The sequence below is a fragment of the Glandiceps talaboti genome, chromosome 7 (genome assembly GCF_964340395.1).
Source record: "Glandiceps talaboti chromosome 7, keGlaTala1.1, whole genome shotgun sequence".
Taxonomy (NCBI): Eukaryota; Metazoa; Hemichordata; class Enteropneusta; family Spengelidae; genus Glandiceps; species Glandiceps talaboti.
Genome location: NC_135555.1, coordinates 22,055,317 through 22,076,019, shown reverse-complemented (window position 1 = coordinate 22,076,019; position 20,703 = coordinate 22,055,317). Strand labels below are relative to the sequence as shown.

Sequence of the window (20,703 nt, the reverse complement as noted above, 5' to 3'; positions counted from 1 at the left end):
AGCACACGTGACCTTACAGGACACGTGAGCCTAATAAGGGGTCAAAGGTGCCTGGAAGTTTGTATCGTCCCCCGTCTCTGTTTAGTGATGGTTTGAGTGCTCGGATGTAAATAGCTTCTTTCAAAGACTGAAGTGTACAGTCGAAAATTTCAGGTAAATTTTCTAGTTGTGTTTGGAACAAAAGTTCAATTTGAATACTATGGTTTACCAACACAGATGAATTTCCATTTGAAGATAAGGAATGAATTTGGCAAGTCTTGCTTAGACAACGTGAGACGCCTGGAAAAGACGTGCATAAAGATCGCACGGTATCGCAACCATCTTCGTTTTAATTTGCATTGTAAACACCACAATGTCACTCCGAAGAGCTTACAATTGAAGAGCACGGTAAAGGGGGATAAAGCCAACAGTATCCTCAAAAGATCGGAAAAACAACTCTTAAATGTACGTATAGGACAAAATGTGCACAAATTAAACCTCCTGAACAAAGATAAAGTTGACGCTGAGTCCCGTATAGCCGAGTCACTACCAGAAGACGTAGCTACTGAAACTAGGTCAAGATGTCAAAGGTCACAGATACGTGAACACGATACCTCCAAGAAACGTCAACAAGCGAAGTTTGCACACCTCGCAGATAAGGACCGTAAAGACCAGGTTAAAACCAATCTAGCGTCGGAGTGTATCAGTAAATGGGTTAAGAACTGTTCAGACAGGATTCTTAGTGATCCGGAGTTCTCTGTGTTGGCGAAAGGTCTAAATTTTGCAGTCACCAACCCGGAAGTACCAGTCGTCGACATCGTGACCCAGACTGAAGTAGCATGTCGTAATTTGAATGAGAGGGATTCGAACGAGTTACGCAGCAAAGTGGTTAACATCTTAATGCGTCCCAAGAAAATAGAATCGAATTTATCGAAGGAAGAACAACTAGCTTTGAAAGATCTGAAGCAGGACAATGACATCCAGATTTTACCTGCAGATAAGGGACGTATGGTAGTAGTTCTGAATACATCGGACTATAAACAGAAGTGTCAAGACCTACTGAGTGACAGCGGAACTTATCTTAAATTGGGCAAGAGGGACCCTACCACCAAGTATAAGAAGGAGCTGGTGTCAGTATTACAACAACTGGAAGAAGAAGGTGGGTTAAACAGAGTCCAATACAGACAGCTGTACCCTACTTCAGAGACTCCTCCAAAGTTTTATGGGCTACCTAAAGTTCATAAACTGAATATTCCTCTTCGTCCCATTGTCAGCAGTGTAGGATCCATAACGTACAACTGTGCTAAATTTCTGGCTGGTATTCTATCTCCACTGGTTGGCAAGTCTAAACATCACGTCGTCAACTCCCAACAATTTGCAGATGCTATCAAGAAGGAAAGGGTTGAACCTGATGAGGAGTTACGTTCTTATGATGTAACTGCTTTGTTCACCTCAGTACCTATTGACAAAGCATTGGATGTGATATTACATAGACTACAGGAGGACACCACCCTTAACCAGCGAACCAGTTTATCACCCAGCCAAGTGGTTAAGCTACTCAGTGTTTGTCTGAAGTGCACTTATTTTGTTTATGATTGTGTGTTCTTCCAACAAATTCATGGTGCAGCTATGGGGTCACCTGTTTCCCCCATAGTATGCAATCTGTACATGGAGCAATTAGAACTCCGCGCCATAGAAACAGCCCCCCATCCTCCATTATGGTGGTACAGATACGTGGACGACACGCACACAAAACTTAAAAAGTGTCACTCTCAGGAATTCACTGACCATCTTAACAGTCTTGACCCAGACATCAAGTTTACCACCGAGGAAGAACAGGATAGGTCTCTGGCTTTCCTAGATACGACCACAGTTATTCAGGATGATGGCTCTTTAAAAACTAAAATCTACCGCAAACCCACCCATACAGACCAGTACCTCAATTTTTACTCTAACCACCCTTTACAGCACAAACTAGGTGTGATCCGGACGCTTCATCACAGAGCAGATACGGTGATTACCTACAACTCAGATCGTGAAGAAGAAAAGACTCACATCAACCAGGCACTGTATAGGTGTGGATACCCAAAGTGGGCAGTAGATAAAGCCACAGTCATCCAGCCTCAAAAGTCAAAGACCATCCGTAAGAAGGAACAACCAAGTAAGGGTTTAGTGGTCCTACCTTACATCAAGGACACTTCAGAGGCACTAAAAAGAATCTTTACTGCTTACGGTATAAACACCTGCATCAAGCCCACTAAAACCTTGCGGCAATTATTGGTGTCTCCAAAGGACAAGACTAAAAAGGAACATGTATGTGGAGTAGTGTACCAAATTCCTTGCCAGGGCCAGACCAACACAGGCCAATGCAAAGATTCATATATAGGGGAAACTGAGAGATCACTCAAGACCAGATTTTTGGAACACAGAAGACCTAGTTCCAGCACATCAGAGGTCTCCCAACACATCCACATTGAATCACCCGGTCACTCGGTTAACATAAATGAAGTGAAGATACTGGACACTGAAACCAGATATTTTGAACGGGGAGTGAAAGAAGCTATTTACATCCGAGCACTCAAACCATCACTAAACAGAGACGGGGGACGATACAAACTTCCAGGCACCTTTGACCCCTTATTAGGCTCACGTGTCCTGTAAGGTCACGTGTGCTGAATAGTGGGTCAATCTGTTGACAAAGACTGAAGTGTACAGTCGAAAATTTCAGGTAAATTTTCTAGTTGTGTTTGGAACAAAAGTTCAATTTGAATACTATGTATTTATTCTGTTTATGTTTACTAGAATAAAAAGGGAAAACCGTTGACGTGAATCTGACCACAAGGGCACAACTGGACATCATTCAAGATGTCTGAAAGATCTATCAATGTGTTGGAGGATCAGATCCGAACTAAGATTCTCTCCAGACGAGCTCGTGTGACCGAGTTCTTCAAAGACTATGACAGACTCAGATCTGGTTACATTTCAAGTAAGTTGAAATAATCTACATAACATACATTGCAGTACACAGTTTCAGAAGTGTGGGGACTTTCACTCTCTACATACCACATATTACAGCTCTTTGCAGAAAAGCTTGCCCAAGCTGTTAAATGAACTATTAAGATCAGTGAGTCTGATCACAAGGTTTCATGTTGAGATAGACACAAGAAAGATAAGAGACAAATATCACATACACAGTGTAGACTCTTTATTTAGTTAACTTAATGATATGAACAGTAACTGCATGAAAGAAACAGTTCAGTTGATTGCTGACCATGGATTTTGTTTGAACTTCAAGAAATTATACCTCATGTCTAGTGTAATTGTAGTAGTGTGCATGCTGTTACTGTTAATGTCATTAACTAAATGAAGAGTTGATATCATAATTATTTGCCTGAGTTGAACAATAAAAAACATCTTTAAATGAAAGTTCATCTGTGTTGGTAATTCAGTGTTGGTAATTTTTAAACTTTTGATCCAAACACAAACTTGAAAATTGTTATCTGATATTTTTGACTGCGTACTTCAGTCTTTGTCAACAGATTGACCCATTTATTCAGAAAATTATTATTAAAAAACATATCTATATTGCTATTCTACGTATTACATATTTCTCACATGATGGCAAATAAAAATGTAGATAAATCCAACATGGTCAGCATGACGTTATGTATTCAGATCACTAACTACACATAATCATAAATTTTCTAGACTGTCATGTGGGGATTTTTGGCTCTTGCCTTCCCTACATAGACAAGAGCCAAAAATCCCTGATGACTATTTCCTAGGCTAAACTCTCCTTAAAGTAACGTAGTCTGTTATTCATTCTACTGATAGGGAGTTCAAAGCAAAAAACCTATAGACTTGTTGTAAGGCAAAAAAATTGTTTGGTTCTGGTTACCCGAACCCCACCTATAGGTTTTCACCCTAAACATTATTTTACATATTCAAGGGAAAAAATCAGGACAATTGTGATATCTCTCGCAAAGAAATAGTGGATGATGCAAAAACTGGCACCATCTTAAAAAGACAATACAAATCTGTTCTTCCAGTCTGTACTGGCTGTACATCTGATGAGAAGAAACTAATAACACAGAGACCATATGGAAAACAGTGGAAAACATAACTACCTTAACTAGACACTCACATATGAAAAAATATATACCCCCGGTATATAAAAAATAACATAAAAAATCTACCTATCCCACCTATTCTAAAATTGAGCATAATTGGAACCACATAATTTTCATTTTTAAGCCTAAGCAATGAATAATACAGAAATAATGCGAGTCACATTTATTGTTATTCATCTAAATGTATCATAACATACACAAATATTTGTATGAACCATTAAAATTGAAATGTTTTTATAAGAAATGATGTACATATTGAACTATTTATTTAAGAGATATTATCATATTTATTGTATCATTATTGTTAGCAGCTGGTATTGATTGAACCATAACGGTAGATTACTCTGTAGATTTTATAGTTATTGGGAACAGATGTTTGTAATTAAAAGTATGCATTTTTTTCCCCACAGCATCACAATTTAAGCGTGTTCTGGATCAAAGCTTTGGAATACAACTATTCCCCGAAGATGAGCAGGCACTGACAGATAAATACGAAGATAAAAACGATGGAATGATTAATTATCGTAAATTCTCTGATGTCATCGATTGTGGTGAGTATTCTGGGATAGTACACAGAATATCTGTTTAATTGGGTAACAGGGTTATGAACTAGTAAAATCAAAATCAATAACACATATTGACCACAAATTTTGGAGTAGTCACATGTTTCTGTTCAAAAGATGTTGTCCTGTCGATGTATGTTTTTTTTTCATTAAACCTGCATTACTGACATTATGAGAGTCACTAAAAATGAAATGTTTTCAGTGACAATATTAAAATTAATTCCTTTGGTGGCCATGCTTTCTCACATGCCACACCTCGTCTTTAAAACAAATTGACACCGGAGCTCTGACAGACACCCACAGTCAATGCCTTCAGGAAAAACCTTAAAACGCGAAGGTTTTCAATATTTAACTGTACAGTGCCTCTGAACTTTACTTTGTATTGGATACAGGCACTCGATTGATTGATTGATTGATTGACTGATTGACTGATTGAGTGAGTGAGTGAGTGATTGATTGAGTGATTGATTGATTGATTGATTGATTGATTGATTGATTGACTGACTGACTGAGTGATTGATTGACTGAGTGACTGACTGACTGATTGATTGATTGATTGATTGCGTGATTGATTAATTGATAGATTGACTGATTGATTGATTGATTGAATGATTGATTGATTGACAGTAATTTAGAACAATTTATGTGACATTATTTTAAAAGTGAGTGGTAACTTTTTTATCTAAAATTGTATTTTTCACAGTTTTTGAACCAAATGATTTGAAGACTGAACCACAAGCAAGAAAAGTAGAAGTCACAGAATAGTAAGTATATCACTTTGCTATTGAATACTTATTACAGATGAGATAATGAAATATATTGCCCAGATATCACAAAGTCATTATTGTATTGTTAACCTTTTGAAATTCTTGGGTCATTATATCGATTATTCTCCTGGTATGATAATATTTCATAAGTAGCATTATAAACCTGTGATGTCACAAAGTTATTAATGATATAATGAGGTTATTACTCATATAATCATAGTGGGATATGACAAAGTCATTATTGGTATTATTACCCTGGAATATAGTGAAATTGCTATTGTTATAATTATGAAGGGATATGGTGAAGTTTATATTGTTGATGTAATCACCATGGGATATTGTGGAGTCATTATTAATGTTTATTACCCTCAGTGACAATTTCAGAATTATGTTTATCTTTTAGACACATTTATTATAAGGTCGTTATCAATATTTATCACCCTCAATACTAGTGGCTGTTGTTTTCCAAAATTCAATTAGATGTGTTTATCATCTGACACATACTGACATTTATTGTGAAGTCGCTATTGATATTTATTGCTCTCAGTCGAGATTGTATATAGTTGTTATGTGACACATTTCCAAAACGTTATTTTCTTTATATCCTTTAGTCTGGGGACACATCGCTCTCAACGTCCTCTCAGTCCATCCTTTCGTAGTAGATGTACTGATATTCTGAGGAGAATTGCACCATTTTAATTAATACCATGGAATCAATGTCAGAACTTGTTACGAAGACTTTGACAGACACCACAATGGATTGGTCACAGAAAGCCAGGTAAGAAAGAAATCACATGGACACCATGTGACAGTCACATGACAAATGTGTTATGTAGATGTTGACAGACACCAGAATGGATTGGTCACAGAAAGCCATGTCAGAAAGAAATCACATGGACATCATGTGACAGTCACATGACAAATGTGTTATGAAGATTTTGACAGAGTCACCACAATGGGTTGGTCACAGAAAGTCATGTAAGGAAGAAATCACATGGACATCATGTGACAGTCACGTGACATACATACTGTGTTTGAAATTAGACTTTAAACGCTACATCACAGTGTAACATAGATACCTGATATAGTTACATATCACAAATCAAAACAGCGTAGTATAGTTATTGATGCGAGGATTTTCTGTTGGAATATCGTCCTATCTGTAGATCTTTATTTTTTCGGTCAGACGTTGAACTTTATTTTCATTTGTGTTACAGTTCTATCGTAGTTTTCCTGGTCCACCAGACGTGACAGAGAATGAGATGCAAACACTGGCTCAGAAATACCTGGATCCAAGTAAAGCTAGTCTCTGTAACTACTTGAATTTCCACCATGATGTAGAGGCTATCAAAGACACCTTGGTTGAGGATTTAGAATATCCAGGTAGCCCAGCTAAAGCTGAGTATAACATACCAGCCAAGGTAAGTCAACGTGTAGGAATTTCTGATTTGATGTATTTTCCCCAGAGGATTAATTTATCATTATTGTCTCATCAGTGATGCTGATGAGGCATTGGAAATGTCTGTTATGAAGAAGAAAATTAGTCATCCAATAGATTGTTTTCAAATTACATCGTTTGGCTATTACCAATACACAAGACCTTCCTGTGGTACTCGAAATGGGTAGTTGAGACAGATAAAATGTAGTATTGTACCATGCGCAAGCCAGGTTCAATAAAAAAATATGGAATATATACTCTGGTCGTTCTACCTCACAACAACGCATGCCTATGTCACGACAACACATTGTCTATGTCACTGGTTCTGCTGTGTTCGAAATATGAGTAAAAACTTTCAAAAGTGCCATTACTTTCCCCAATTTTACTTTTATATCACTGGCGATGGTATAATTATATTATTCCCAATATTGTTTCTTCATTCAGCTGGAAAATACTCATGACCTAAGGGTTGTCACTATGAGTCACTTGCCGAGAAGTAACAAGTGCCCTGAGGTCACTTGTATTTTCCTTGGCTGAACAAAGAAAAATATTGGGGCATAATATCTAGTTATAGGAAAATATCACATTTGCAAACTACTTCTATCAACTATGATTTCTGTTGTTTGGTTCTATATTGGTTCAATGAATTGTGTAGATTAGGGGTTGGTATAATTACCCCCCCCCCCCCCAAAAAAAAAAAAAAAAATCAAAAAATCAGAAGGTTTGATATTGCTCAGTGATCAAATCAAGATTATATAAGTCTTAATGTGGTTTTTTTTTCTAATTCAGACTGTAGCACCACGGTCCGTTGATGATGTCTTTGACAAGATCCGTACAGCTGTGTACAAAAATGGTATCCGTACCACTGAGTTTTTCCGTGATCACGACAGACTACGTAGCTACATTATCACCGAGAACCAGTTCATCTGTGGTCTGTCATTGGCTGTGGGCAAGGAGGCACAGTTATCACGCAGTGATATACAGAAAGTGGTGGATTACTACAAAATCAAAGACGGCAGAGTACGATACAAGGAATTCTGTGACCTGATGGAAAGTGGTAAGTCTTGTTGAAAGAGATCAATGAAGTGAAATGGTTAGGTGACGTCACAAAAAAGATTGTATGTGGGAGGGAGGTAAAATTTCAATGTAAGAATATAGACATAAGCTAACTCAGTAACATCTGCCAAGCACAAGGGGACAAGCTTTGATGTAAATTCTCTTCACTCTTTTCATGAAGGGATAAGTAGGAGTGTATAAACACAGTAAACCCATTCAATGACAAGTGAAGACGAGGCAGTTAACTGGATCATATTGATTGCTTTCTTGTCAGATGACTAAATAAAAAATCTTTTGGAAAATAAAAAAAATATTTAAAAAAAAAAAAAAAAAAAAAATGTTCATCCGCCCCCTGCCCACTCATATCCAGGGGGGGGGGGGGGGGGGATTACAATTCTGCAAGTTGTTGACGAAAATAGATTTGAAATTCAATTTTAATCGGACAATTGTATTAAAGAAAATAAAGGAGCATAGCATAAAATGTTGGTGTATATATTTAAATTTTATGGTGCATTCTTACCAATCAACTTGCTATCTATATATATAATTTATAAATAACATGGGATACCGTCATCATTTCACTTGTTTGTATCTGCAGCATTTAATGACCCAGACTTGGAGAAGAAACCAACAATGGAAGTGAAAAGACCACCACTAGGTGCTTTGTCCAGATATCTCAATCCATTGAGTGATGTAGAAGAAGCCAGAGTAGCTGAGGTATTGATGGATTTGTCAGTGACCGTACAAGAACGACGTATCATGATGTATGCCTATTTCAAAGACTATGACAGAGTATGTACAATTTTTAACTCTTTTTTTTTTTTCTTTTGAAGGAGGCTTAGTTTTTAAACAGGAAATTGAGAATACACCGCCCTCACTCAAATTGGAGGTATCATCACCTCATAGTATCGTTTCTTAAGAGCTTTGTTTCTTGGTATTCTGTAGAGTGTAAATCAGGGATTTTTTTCGTATTGTTCCGACATAGGGGAAAGCAGGAGTGTTCTATGATTAACTGAGTAACCTATACAATGTATACCCCCAAGGTACACAGACAGGAAGTAGAGCGCCATCATGGCAAATTTTGGAAAGGCCTATTATAAAATCTTTTCAATACTTGTCTATCTATAGACAATACAATCTGTTACATCCCAGAAAAGCAAATTCAGTGTGTACCACTATCATTTATAGCATGAATATCAGGTATACAAGTGAAATCATTTTGCTTGGGTGTTAGGCCTAAAAATAAAAATTGTGCGGTTCCGATTACACTCAATTTTAGAATAGGTGGGGTAGGTAGATGTTTTGGGAGTTTTTTTTGGATTTTTTTTTTTCATGTGTGACTAGTTCAGGTAGTTATGTTTTCTGTAGTTTTCCATATGGTCTCTCTCTGTGTTATTGGCTTCATCTCATCAGATGTACAGCCATTACAGATTGGAAGAACAGTTTTATATTGTCTTTTTAAGTTGATGTCATTTTCCACATCCACTATTTCTTGCGAGACTTCACAATTTTCGCGATTTTATTTTATTTTTCTCGAATACATTAAAAACAGTTTAGGGTCAGCGTAAAAAACTAGGTGGGGTCGGGGAACCGGAACCAAACAAGTTGTTTTTTAAGGCCTTGTAGGTTTCAAAACTCTGTGACACTCAGTCCCAGTTCAAAGAACCATGAGGTTCATTACAAGTTAATTTCTGTCTTTTCAACAGAGCAAAGCAAATACAAGAAACATCACATTTTCCCAGTTTGGTCGTATCTTACATTTCTTGAGTCTCAATGTGCAATCAGAAGACTTCAAGTTACTTTGTCGTAAATTTGAAGACCCAGAACGCCGTGGAGATGTCAACTATCCAGCATTTGTCCAAGCTGTGGACAGAGGTAATATATCTGATTTGTCAAGTTACAATCATTCAATCCAGAAATTTACTTCAGTTAACTTTCTGCGCCCGTACTCTCACGAGCATAGCGAGTGTAGTGTGGCGTACTCAGTGTATTTGTATGAGTGCTTGCAGTGTTTTCTGCACCTGCACTTTCACTCACCCCACTTGTGAAAGTGCAGCAGAAAGCATGAGTGCAGATACCCTGAGTACCCACACTGGAACTCATGTGGCATGGGGTTCTGTTATTATATATGTTTATCTGATATGGCAAATTTCCATAAAAATCATACAGTGCAATCACATGATTTTGTGTGTAGTGAACGATTGCGTCCTCACTTGTATATCATTTGCATACAGCTAGGTATGCAATAATGTTTTTGATATTGCACTGCAGTGAAAATACCACTAGTATGTGTGTGCACCAGTGCAAGTAATTTGTGGTACATATCTAATATTACCTTCTTGTTGTTGTCGTCGTCGTCGTCGTCGTCGTCGTCGTTGTTGTTGTTGTTGTTGTTGTTGCTGTTGTTGTTGTTGTTGTTGTTGTTGTTGTTGTTGAAGAAAGGGTAAAAAAAAATGATTTCTTCACTATGATAAGTTAATTTGTTTTCTTTCTATAATTCATTTTCAAATTGTGTTCCTTACCCAAAAACTCATGCAAACTTTATTAAGATAACACTAATGCAATGACCTGGGATTGAAACATAGTCCTTTAAACTTTAAATTTGAGATTTGTCTGCCACACTCATATTTTTTGTTAATGATTGTTATACATTGTCTATTTTATTGCAGAGTTTGTTGGCTTTACTATTGGAAGTGATGAAATGAAAGATGCAGGAGATGCTTCTGTTGTGACCAAGAAACCTGTTGATATCAGTAAAGTCAACTTTGAAGAAGTTTTAGGCAGAATACGACATCATTCATTAGTTAATAGGATCAGGGTAGGAACATGTACTTTATTTTTTTTATCTAAGATGTAAAAAGGAACGGTAGGTATACACCAGTACACTGGTGGGCTAAGTGATGGTTCACTGCAAAAGAAGGGGAAAAAATTCAAGGTACAAACATACACGTATGTGTGATTAGTGTGTCCTCTCAGCCAATTTGACACGCCACTGATGCACACAATATCTAGTGACGCACCAAAATTTGGCATTCCCCTATCTCTTTATACTATGTGGTGACTCACAAGAAATCTCGGTTTTTCTCATTTTGACTCACAACAACAAATTTTAGCTATCATTAGAGGGCACACTGTGTGGTTGAAAACAAGTACCAGCCTCTGTACAAAGTGAAACTTTTACATTAGAAAATGTATACATTTGTATACTTGAAAAAATATACATACTTGTACACTAGAAAACAATGTATAAACTTGTACACAAGAAAATAATGTGTACATGTTTACATAAAAAATATATACACACTTGTACACTGGAAAAAAACCTACCGGATACTAAAATCAAAATGTGTGATAGATATATGTACTTTAGTATGACGTTATTTATGTGGTATTTTTTATTTACTAATTCTTCTTTATCTTTCAGGTGAATGAATACTTCCAAGACTTTGATCCGCTACGCAATGGTTCAATCTCACAGACCCGTTTCCGTATTGGTCTAACAGCCATGGGTTTGAGTACTATGGGACAGAGTAACTTGTCCGAGGCAGAGTTTCTTGCTCTGTGTGCTTACTATAATGATCCTAAACACCCCGGTAGAGTACTCTGGCCAAACTTCAAAGTAGATGTCGACACAGGTAACTATAGCAACAGTGTCCATGTAATGTTAACAAAAAATTGCAATATATTTTTCGTTTAGATGTGTAAAGGCCCACTGCAAAGTAGGATTTGAATTTAGGTTTGAAAATTATTTTTTTTGCCCCAAAAAGTTGGTCTAGAACAAAAGAATGATCTCAATTAATCCTCATTAAGATAATTAACACTGATGTGATGGCCTAGGATTGAAACATAGGCCTTTAAGATATTGAAAAGTAATAATAATATGATATAAGATTTCTATAGTGACTGTACTAAAGTGAAAAACTTAAAAATCCTAATCTAATGTGGGCTTTTACATCAAGATGAAAAATAGATTGCAATTTTTGTCACTAAAGAAGCTCGGTGAGCGTTCCCTTTCTTACACTGCTTCAGTTTTGAAGTCTTCACTCTTTGTCACTCTAACTCTAAGTCTTCCTTCCACTCTGCCCTTAAAACTTACCCATTTCAATCTTAACTCTCACTCACTTACACACTTCTCTCTGCATCCTTACCATATTTTCAAATTGTCTCTCTGTATCCTCTCATTCTGTTAGTAGTTCTGTGTCTGCAACTGGAGCTCTTCAAAAAACAGGCACATTATAAATTCACTCTATTGTTATTATTAAAACTGTATTTGACCAACTTGCTAGATCGCATTAATTACAGAGAAATATTTGTGTCTTATAAATGTCATAATTTATTCAAAATTAGTTGTCTTTTATCAAATTAATGTACATGAAAATAAAAATTTGATGTTCTGTGAATACCGAACTAATACTTAGTAACTTCATTTTTCATTAGTGTTTTGATTCAAATTTGATATTTAGAAATCAGCGTTTATATCAAAATGAGAAGTTGTCAAACTTATTTTGAATTCCTTGGATAAAGCTAAATGTATGTCAACACTTGGTTAAAACAGAAAAATACTGTTTCCTGTGTTGCTTAAGTAGGATTTATGGTTTGTGGATCTTTTTATCTATTACCAGTGTTTACTCAAGTTGAGCCAAACTTAGAGAAGACCCCAACAAACGAAGTTCCTACACAAGACACCTTCTTAATGGATAAACCTGGTACAACAAGCTGGAACAACGTCGATGGAATGGTGGTTTCAATCGTAGACAACGTAATGGAGAGCCATGCAACGACGAGTTCTCGCAAAGCCTTGTTTCCAGGACTTCGATCGTCATAATCGCGGCCACGTGACCAACTCACAATTTCGTCAGTGTTTGACGTATCTCAGCCTCACCGCAACAGAAGATGAAATGATTGCTTTGGAAATGAAATTTGCAGATAATTTTGGGTTTAATTATTTGAGGTTCTTAGAAGAGTTACAACCAGGTGTCAAACAAGACATGAAGTATCAGGAAAGATTGGTTGAACTACACGCTGTCAACAGTAGAGTGGTTAATCTAGAGAAGAATGCATGCACAGACGTCGACAGTGTTCTCACCAAAATCAAGTCCAAGGTGAGTGAAATCAGCAACAAACTGACAAAATGAAGTTCCTGCAAATTAATACATGAACTATAAAAATATCAGTCTGTGTTATAACTTATATCTTAATATTTTGGTATTAGTATTAATACAACAGGGACTACTATTTAAGAGTAGATGAACCTGTCATTTTTTTTCTTGAAAACTTCCACAAGCTCAATTTACATGATGTACACCATTTTTTTCCAGTATGATATAGTCTAGTTCCTATACAGTATTGTTTCCATTTACACCTCCACTCACAGTCTAGTTCCTATACAGTATCGTTACCATTTACACCTCCACTCACAGTCTAGTTCCTATACAGTATCGTTACCATTTACACCTCCACTCACAGTATGTCAAAGTTGTTACTCTAGAAGTCCTGAGATGCATGAGATGAAATTTAAAATTCATTCACAGCCACCCACACAGTCATTAACATCATGTCTTTGTTAATCAATCTCAAAATTCTAACCAATAAATACAATTTTATGGCCATGTCACATAACTGGCAATAGTTTATGTTCACAAACAAATCACATACACATAAAGAGGCCATAAAACTGTTCTTATTAAACCATGAAATGTAATACAAGTCTCTGCTGTTCCAACATGCTGTGCCAAGTATTATTAATCCAATTCATTTGTTTACTTTCCCTGTTTGTAACAGTTTCCGTTTGTCCACGGTCTGATGTCGGCAGTTGTTATGTACATTATGATTGAACTTGGATATTTAAAATAATTCAAGTCTATCATTTGACATGATTTCTGAAAATTCTAACATCTGTTCTTATTTTCTCAGGTGATGAAAGAGAGGATTCGTATTTTGGAATTCCTACGTGATTACGACAAACTTCGTACAGGACGCATGAAGAAGGAGACATTCCGTCGTGCTTTGGATCCTGCCAATCTTGGTTTAAAGGGGTCAGAGGTCGCCATTCTTGAACAAGCGTAAGTATGCTCAATGTTTAACTCCAACTACACTATAGATGAGTGAGGGTGCTCTGTCACTGGGTACCTTATACATAGACTAACATTGCTACAGTTGATCCAGTGAGGTTATGAACAACAAACTTTATGTGAATATTGCTCATCAGAGTGCCCTCCTTTATAAAAATTCACGTTTCAACTTCATTTCAACTATACCTTCAATATTCTCTGATTTTGTCGATGGCTGGCAAAATGAAATACTAGTAAATGGCATTATATTATACCAGTATATTGATGGTGCAAATCAAGAGATCTGATTGGTCAAGACAACAAACTAAGACATCTAAAATAGTGACGAATGCACAGTCGTACGTAACACGAACATCATTGAAACGTTCATCATTGAAATCATTAAGGACCTTCAAGTAGTGAATAGATAGACCATCGATATCATAAACATCTAAGTATATAAACACTTGTCTCCCAAGAAGTCCAGTGAGGGCCATCCCTCATGGGTTCAGTGTTAATGTAGGAGTAAACCAGAGTACCTGAGGAAAGCCTGCGTTGTTCGGTAGAGTCAAACTGAACGACACTCTTCTTACAGTGTGGTAAATTTAATCAAACCCTGAATGGGATCGAACCCCGGCCGCAGTGATAAGAGGCAAGTGGTTTAACCACTCAGCCACCCATAACCCCAAGCATGGTAAATTCTTAATGCAATAAGTTACAATACTGACAATTAATCGCTATTCATCTCTACTCCTTCAGTTTCCAGTCTCCAGTAGATCCCAACTATGTGGAATACTTGAAATTCAATGATGAGATAGAAGACATCTTTACCGTGAAGAATTTAGAGAAGGCACTGTTGTTAACACCACAACAATACCGTGTACCCGTAGAAGTGGAACAGAATGTTCTCCCTCCGGAAGAAAAAATGTGCTTGCAGCTGACACTGGAAAGATTAGCTAATAGGGTATGTAATCAATTTAATTAATGGTTAATAGGCCATTCCAGATTGCAAACAGGAAATAGATAATACAGCACCCTCGCTCATATTGAGCGTATCATCACCTCATAGTACTGGTTCTTAAGAACTTTATCCCTTGGTATTCTGTAGAAATGTAAATCAGGGATTTTTTCATATTGTTCAGACATCAAGGAAAGCAGCAGTGCTCTATGATTAACCGAGTAACCTATACCATGTATACCCCCAAGGTACACACACAGGAAGTAGAGCACACCATGGCAAATTTTTGGAAAGGCGTATTATCAGTTGGGGAGTGGTTATCTCATTTGCCTAGTACAGCTGCAGTCTGGGTGCAAATCAATCTCATTAAAATCTGATGTAGGGAACTGGGCAAAATTTTGTTATTTACCACCTACTTTTATTGTCATTTATTCTTTTTTTGTTCTGTCGACACATGATACCTACATCTGACACAATCAATTAGGAAAGCAATTTTGAACTTTTTGACTCATATTTTGAACACAGCAGAACTAGTGACATAGACATGCATTCTCGTGATGTAGAACGACCAGAGTATATATCCCATATCTTGGCTCCTGTATGATATAATAGAAAATATATCAAAGTGCAGAGCATATTTTATTAATTATCTTGCTCAGCCTACATGCATCTAAAATCAATCCTTTGTTTTGTATATTTGGTAGGTTCGTACAAGGAGTATGCAGTTGTTCCCACTGTTTGAAGATTATGACCGCGTACATAACGGTACAGTCTCTCGATCCCAATTCAGACGTGTCCTCAGTGAACTGGAGCTCAACAGTTTAGTCAGCGAAAGAGAATTCCAACTTCTATATGAACAGTTCCATGTTAAAATCGGCGACAAAGACGACGTTAATTACATCGCTTTCTGTGATGCTATTTATCCGTTAGCTAAGTTTGAGTGGAGAAAACCATAAACCAGAAAAGAAAAAAGTACTTTCTGAATTATCACAAAAAATGTGTATTACCAGGTTGTCGAAAAGTCCATCCATATAATCACACATTTACAAATTATCAAATCGTCCATAAATTGATATGCAAAGACCATTGTGCAGGATATTTTTTGAAGACTGTATGTATATATAAGAAGAAAAAACTTTTTATTTTGTTTGTTTCATAATTTCAGTGGCTTTAAACCAGAACAAATGTTTGTATTTTAATGTGCTACTACTCTATGTGTTATTAATAGACAACACATGCTATATATCCCATCAGCTGACTCATTCATCCGAAATATATCATACCATGAAACTGACACTATGGAAGAAAATATTGTGTGTTTTTGGTGGTTTAGCTGTTTTTTAGACATATATTAAAGACAATGTAATAAATTTATGAAAAGGTTGAATGATATAATACTGTGTATATTTCAAAATTTGTCTGTTTCTTGTCACTGAAATATTCAATAAACTCATTTGTATAACAAATGTCGGTTTTCTTTTTTTGTTTTATTTTTTGTATGCTGTGGTTCGACATTCTCAGAAGTACTTTTAACTTCTTTGATTTTTTGCACACTACTCACTAACATCAGTGGTACATGCAATCTCAATAGGCCATTCCAGACTGCAAACAGGAAATTGAAAATACAGCGCCCTCACTCAAATTGGGGTTATCATCCAATGGACCTGTTACCAGTTCCAAGATTCATTGCGCGTCTCTCTATACAATGCCATGTATTCTGTATGCACAGGTGGGGTTTGCACGCGCTAATGAGGGGGATGATTGTCACCTGACCATACCCTGGGTTTTCCAGTAAAATCCAACTCTGTCATCGATGGCATTCAGTCTTTGTTCTGTAAAATCACCCATAATTAAAGAGGTCAACATGTCTTACCATCATTTCCTGATGAAAATGTTATTTCAAATGTAATAAAGACTAAATCTAACAACATAAGCGACGTCCTCTCGTGCAATGCATCTTGGAACCGGAAAATCGACTATAGAAGTGTAAATCAGGGATATTTTTCATATTGTTCAGACATTGAGGAAAGCAACAAGTAACCTATACCATGTATACCCCCAAGATACACACAGACAGGAAGTAGAGCGCCACCATAGCAAATGTTGAAAATACCTATTCCACTAATCCTTAATATTTTCAAACTTTACAGATTTAAAGTTAGCTCTTTTATACATAATCTGATGTATCACAAGTCTGCACACTCTATTACAGATTACTTTACTCTTATAGATCATCCCTATGATACAAGACAAAGACATAGTCGTAAACTTTTTCTAGAATATAATCATACAACATTTGGTCAATCTTCCATTTCATACTCTGGCGTCAAAGCCTGGAATAATCTGCCTGTTGAGATTCAGTCTATTGGTTCATGCATAAATTTTTAAAAAAGACAGTTAAAAAGCTGTTACATGTATTCTCAGAATATGTATAACTGTAATGTCATGTACAACTTTTCGTAAATTGATAGTGGAAATTGTATGTGTATCAATTTTACTGTTCCATTGTTGTTTGTTGTGCTTTGTCTTTTTTTAAATGTTTCTTATTTGTGATAGTTCTTATAGTTCACTAAGGGGATACAAGTTTGACTAGCTTTGCTATTTCTTGATACCTTCTGCCATGTATTCTGTATATGTATCTAGTTTAATTTTAAGTAATTTTTATTATATTGGTGAATAAAAAAGTATTATTATTATTACTACTACTATTTATAATCACAATTTGACTTCCCCTCTACTACTCAATTCTAAGTACCTGTCATAGCATTTTATATCTTACTCGAGAGTCAAAATAGAACAAGAACGTTGACTTATTCTCACTGGCACCAAGATTAATGCGTGAATCATATATGAAGCAGAAGTTGTGGCATCAACCCAAGATGATGTGCCTAGGTAGTCAAATTCTATCTCAGGTTAAAAGAGAATCCCTAAGTCAGCTATCCTTCTATCTAAGTCTACATATCAAGCTCCATTTCCAGTCAGTGTGTGAAATTAAAGGAAAACGACTACTGGTCATAAAGACCGACAGGTAGCATAATGCTGCTGGTCCTTATGGAAAACTGCTAGTCCGTAATCAATGCATGCATGCGTTTATCCATGCATCCATGCATCCATCTTGCAGTCATCCATCCATCCATCCACACACACACACACACACACACACACACACACACACACACACACACACACACACACACACAGATGGTGATTTTATGAATCATCATCAATGGTATTAAACCAGTTTCTTGACATGACAAGAATTGATACACAGTCCATCAAAATTACAATAAAAACGTTAAAAGTTAATCTTTATTACTTTAACTACAATAAAGTCTCAAAATTTAAACACAAATAATTCTGTTAATCTTGTTCATCCTCATACTCGACAATTAACTTTTCAAACTTCTGAATTAATTCTCCCAGACCTGCTCTCATGTTAGGGGTATATAAACATGACTCTAGTATCTCGACCAAGGTATAACCATCAATTTGGTTGAATCCAGTGAGGTGTACATTAAAATATTTCTTGAGTAAAATGGTCAAATATGACTTCAATATCATCGCCATCTTTAATTTGTGGCCATGGCAGGTCTACTATAAACATTTCTATAATAGTTGCTGCTATCGACCATATGTCAAGCGATGGCTGTAAAGTTTCACACATTATCAGGACTGCTTCAGGCGCCACGTATTGCATTGTTCCATTACCAATATTATCGGTTTATCCAATGCAACCAGAAAATCCAAAATCACATAGCGTCAATTTGACACCATCAACCTGTAAATCGTGAATACACAAATGTTGTTCAACCAAATCTTCAAACGGTACCGTGTCTTTCTTCTGTATTTCCCACTTTTTTTCTGTTAATATTTGATATATACAGTAGTTCTCAACTTACAGATACGCAATTGCTAATCATGATTTAGGCGTCATTTTTAAATAGAAAGGTCGCTTTCGGATATTTTATAAACCAAATGTCTCAATTTTACCAATAATTTACAAACAAAACCCGAATTAATTGTTTGCTGAATTGGGCAAAAACAACACACAAGTTCGTTTCCGATAAACATGAGTTCAAAAAATAGGATAGTCAGGTGGACATTTAATTTTGTTTTGTGCTCAGGCCAAGAGACAAGATACTGTTGGTGACAACACCCTCTTTGATGAGATGTGAATTTGAAAGAGGTTGAACACAATTATGTGAAGAAGACGCGAACACAATGTGCAGACTGCTCTGTATAACTCAACTTACAGTTTGAAAAGACCTGGCTTCTCTGGGAAGGGACTTCAAAATTGGTATGGCCAACCGAATTGGAATGGCCAACCGAACTCTGACAGTGTAGTCAACCTGTTTTTCCAAAAAAAGAAACGAAATACATATTTGTCATTTCACATATCTTGAAAATGAAATTCAATATTCATGAAATGTTGATGATGTCATAAGGTCACAGGTCACCAACTCAATTGTAAGTTTTCGTCATAGATTATATCACCTAATGTTTTCTCACCAGAAATGTATGTCATAAATATGGATACTGTAAATATGTTGGTGGCTACTCCGTACAAATGAGTAAACTTGTCACTTTCGTCACAAGTGATATCCCTAAAGAGAGAATAATGATGAACCGTTATTGTACAAAATTTAATCAAATTTAGGCGCACATGTAGATACGATATTCGTGACACATTTCCAGTTGAAGACAGGAAAATGTCATGTGGGTCGCCGAGTGGTTTTGAATCTACAAGTTACAGGTTTGAGCCTCATCGCTGCTGTTTGTTTCTGAATGGCTAAACTCCTTGGGTAAGTTCTAGATTGTGCCTGAGTCAACCCAGTTGTATAAATGGGGACCTGTAGGATAGAGGTCGCAATTCGAATCGTTTGATTCATATGTGTTTGCATGCATACGCTGCAATGGAGTTGAGGAAGTATAAACGGCGGTTGTGTTGCTATAGGGGACCAGTCAGTTTCTTTGGCCTGGGGTGGGGTGGATTTGTAGGGGGTCACCCTGTTTTTGAAATTAGCAGTAGGGGGTCATGCTGTTTTGGAAATTGTGGATGGGGGGGGGGGGGTCATTGTGTTTTGGAATGTGATGGAAGAAAAAAATCCTTTTCTACAATGGCATATAGCCTTATCTGAAATGTGGTACATGTAAATATTTGTTCAACTTGTCCCTGTTTCTTACATGAATTCTTTAATATTACTTTAATATTAGTTCAAACAATATATACCTATACATATACATGTATTACCTAGCTACCACACTAGTTACAGAACATGTCATGTAAATGCTTGGCTGTTCCACAATCAATGCTTCACTTGTATTGTAACTTGGGGCAAAAGTGAACTTGAAGGTTTCGTAATTTTCGTAATTGGTAATTTTCATAGACAGTTTATAAAAGAAGTTTAATAATCTAAATTGTTCTGAACTTGTCAGAAGAGATTAATACACTTTCTATTTTGGAAACTACATTTTATTGACACCACAAATCACCACATCTCATCAGATTCCAGTTTCTATTATACACTAGGTATGACCACCTAAAGTTCTCTAACATACCGATGACTTTACTATACATGCAATATTGGTGCCCTATAACAATGTCATGGGCCCATTTTTATGTGAAACTTACATTTACATTAGCTTTTCGAAGCTTGGAAATATTACCTCACAGGCTATGAATAATCTAAATATTGCCTAAATAGAAGCAAAAAACTCCAGATATGCCAGGGGGGAAACCCCACCCCAGAGGTCATTCATAC

The 20,703-nt window shown here is 36.4% G+C and overlaps 3 protein-coding genes across 3 annotated transcripts; all 3 read left to right on the top strand.

Annotated features, from left to right (window-relative positions):
* Positions 1–216: 216 nt before the first annotated feature.
* On the top strand, positions 217–6,138 carry LOC144438096 (uncharacterized). The gene is made up of 5 exons (XM_078127125.1): positions 217–2,602; positions 2,822–2,965; positions 4,520–4,660; positions 5,376–5,436; positions 6,051–6,138. Exons 1-5 carry the CDS (start codon positions 217–219, stop codon positions 6,136–6,138), a joined length of 2,820 nt encoding a protein of 939 aa, XP_077983251.1.
* On the top strand, positions 6,119–12,896 carry LOC144437335 (uncharacterized). Its single transcript, XM_078126259.1, has 8 exons — positions 6,119–6,217; positions 6,657–6,860; positions 7,667–7,934; positions 8,532–8,725; positions 9,640–9,808; positions 10,603–10,751; positions 11,358–11,568; positions 12,556–12,896. The coding sequence occupies exons 2-8, from the start codon at positions 6,702–6,704 to the stop codon at positions 12,756–12,758; spliced, it is 1,353 nt and encodes a 450-aa protein (XP_077982385.1). The 5' UTR covers positions 6,119–6,217; positions 6,657–6,701; the 3' UTR covers positions 12,759–12,896.
* On the top strand, positions 12,832–15,897 carry LOC144438095 (uncharacterized). The gene is made up of 4 exons (XM_078127124.1): positions 12,832–13,035; positions 13,847–13,995; positions 14,743–14,947; positions 15,646–15,897. The coding sequence occupies exons 1-4, from the start codon at positions 12,832–12,834 to the stop codon at positions 15,895–15,897; spliced, it is 810 nt and encodes a 269-aa protein (XP_077983250.1).
* The last annotated feature ends 4,806 nt before the right edge of the window (positions 15,898–20,703 follow it).

Excerpts from the sequence above, each read along its gene's own strand:
- LOC144438096 (XM_078127125.1), top strand. The coding sequence starts at position 217 with ATGAATTTCCATTTGAAGATAAGGAATGAATTTGGCAAGTCTTGCTTA. Across the intron at positions 2,966-4,519 it reads CAGATCTGGTTACATTTCAA|CATCACAATTTAAGCGTGTT; the intron begins GTAAGTTGAAAT and ends TTTTCCCCACAG. Across the intron at positions 4,661-5,375 it reads CTCTGATGTCATCGATTGTG|TTTTTGAACCAAATGATTTG; the intron begins GTGAGTATTCTG and ends TATTTTTCACAG.
- LOC144437335 (XM_078126259.1), top strand. The coding sequence starts at position 6,702 with ATGCAAACACTGGCTCAGAAATACCTGGATCCAAGTAAAGCTAGTCTC. Across the intron at positions 9,809-10,602 it reads TGTCCAAGCTGTGGACAGAG|AGTTTGTTGGCTTTACTATT; the intron begins GTAATATATCTG and ends ATTTTATTGCAG. Across the intron at positions 10,752-11,357 it reads CATTAGTTAATAGGATCAGG|GTGAATGAATACTTCCAAGA; the intron begins GTAGGAACATGT and ends TTTATCTTTCAG.
- LOC144438095 (XM_078127124.1), top strand. The coding sequence starts at position 12,832 with ATGATTGCTTTGGAAATGAAATTTGCAGATAATTTTGGGTTTAATTAT. Across the intron at positions 13,036-13,846 it reads TCACCAAAATCAAGTCCAAG|GTGATGAAAGAGAGGATTCG; the intron begins GTGAGTGAAATC and ends TTATTTTCTCAG. Across the intron at positions 13,996-14,742 it reads GTCGCCATTCTTGAACAAGC|TTTCCAGTCTCCAGTAGATC; the intron begins GTAAGTATGCTC and ends CTACTCCTTCAG.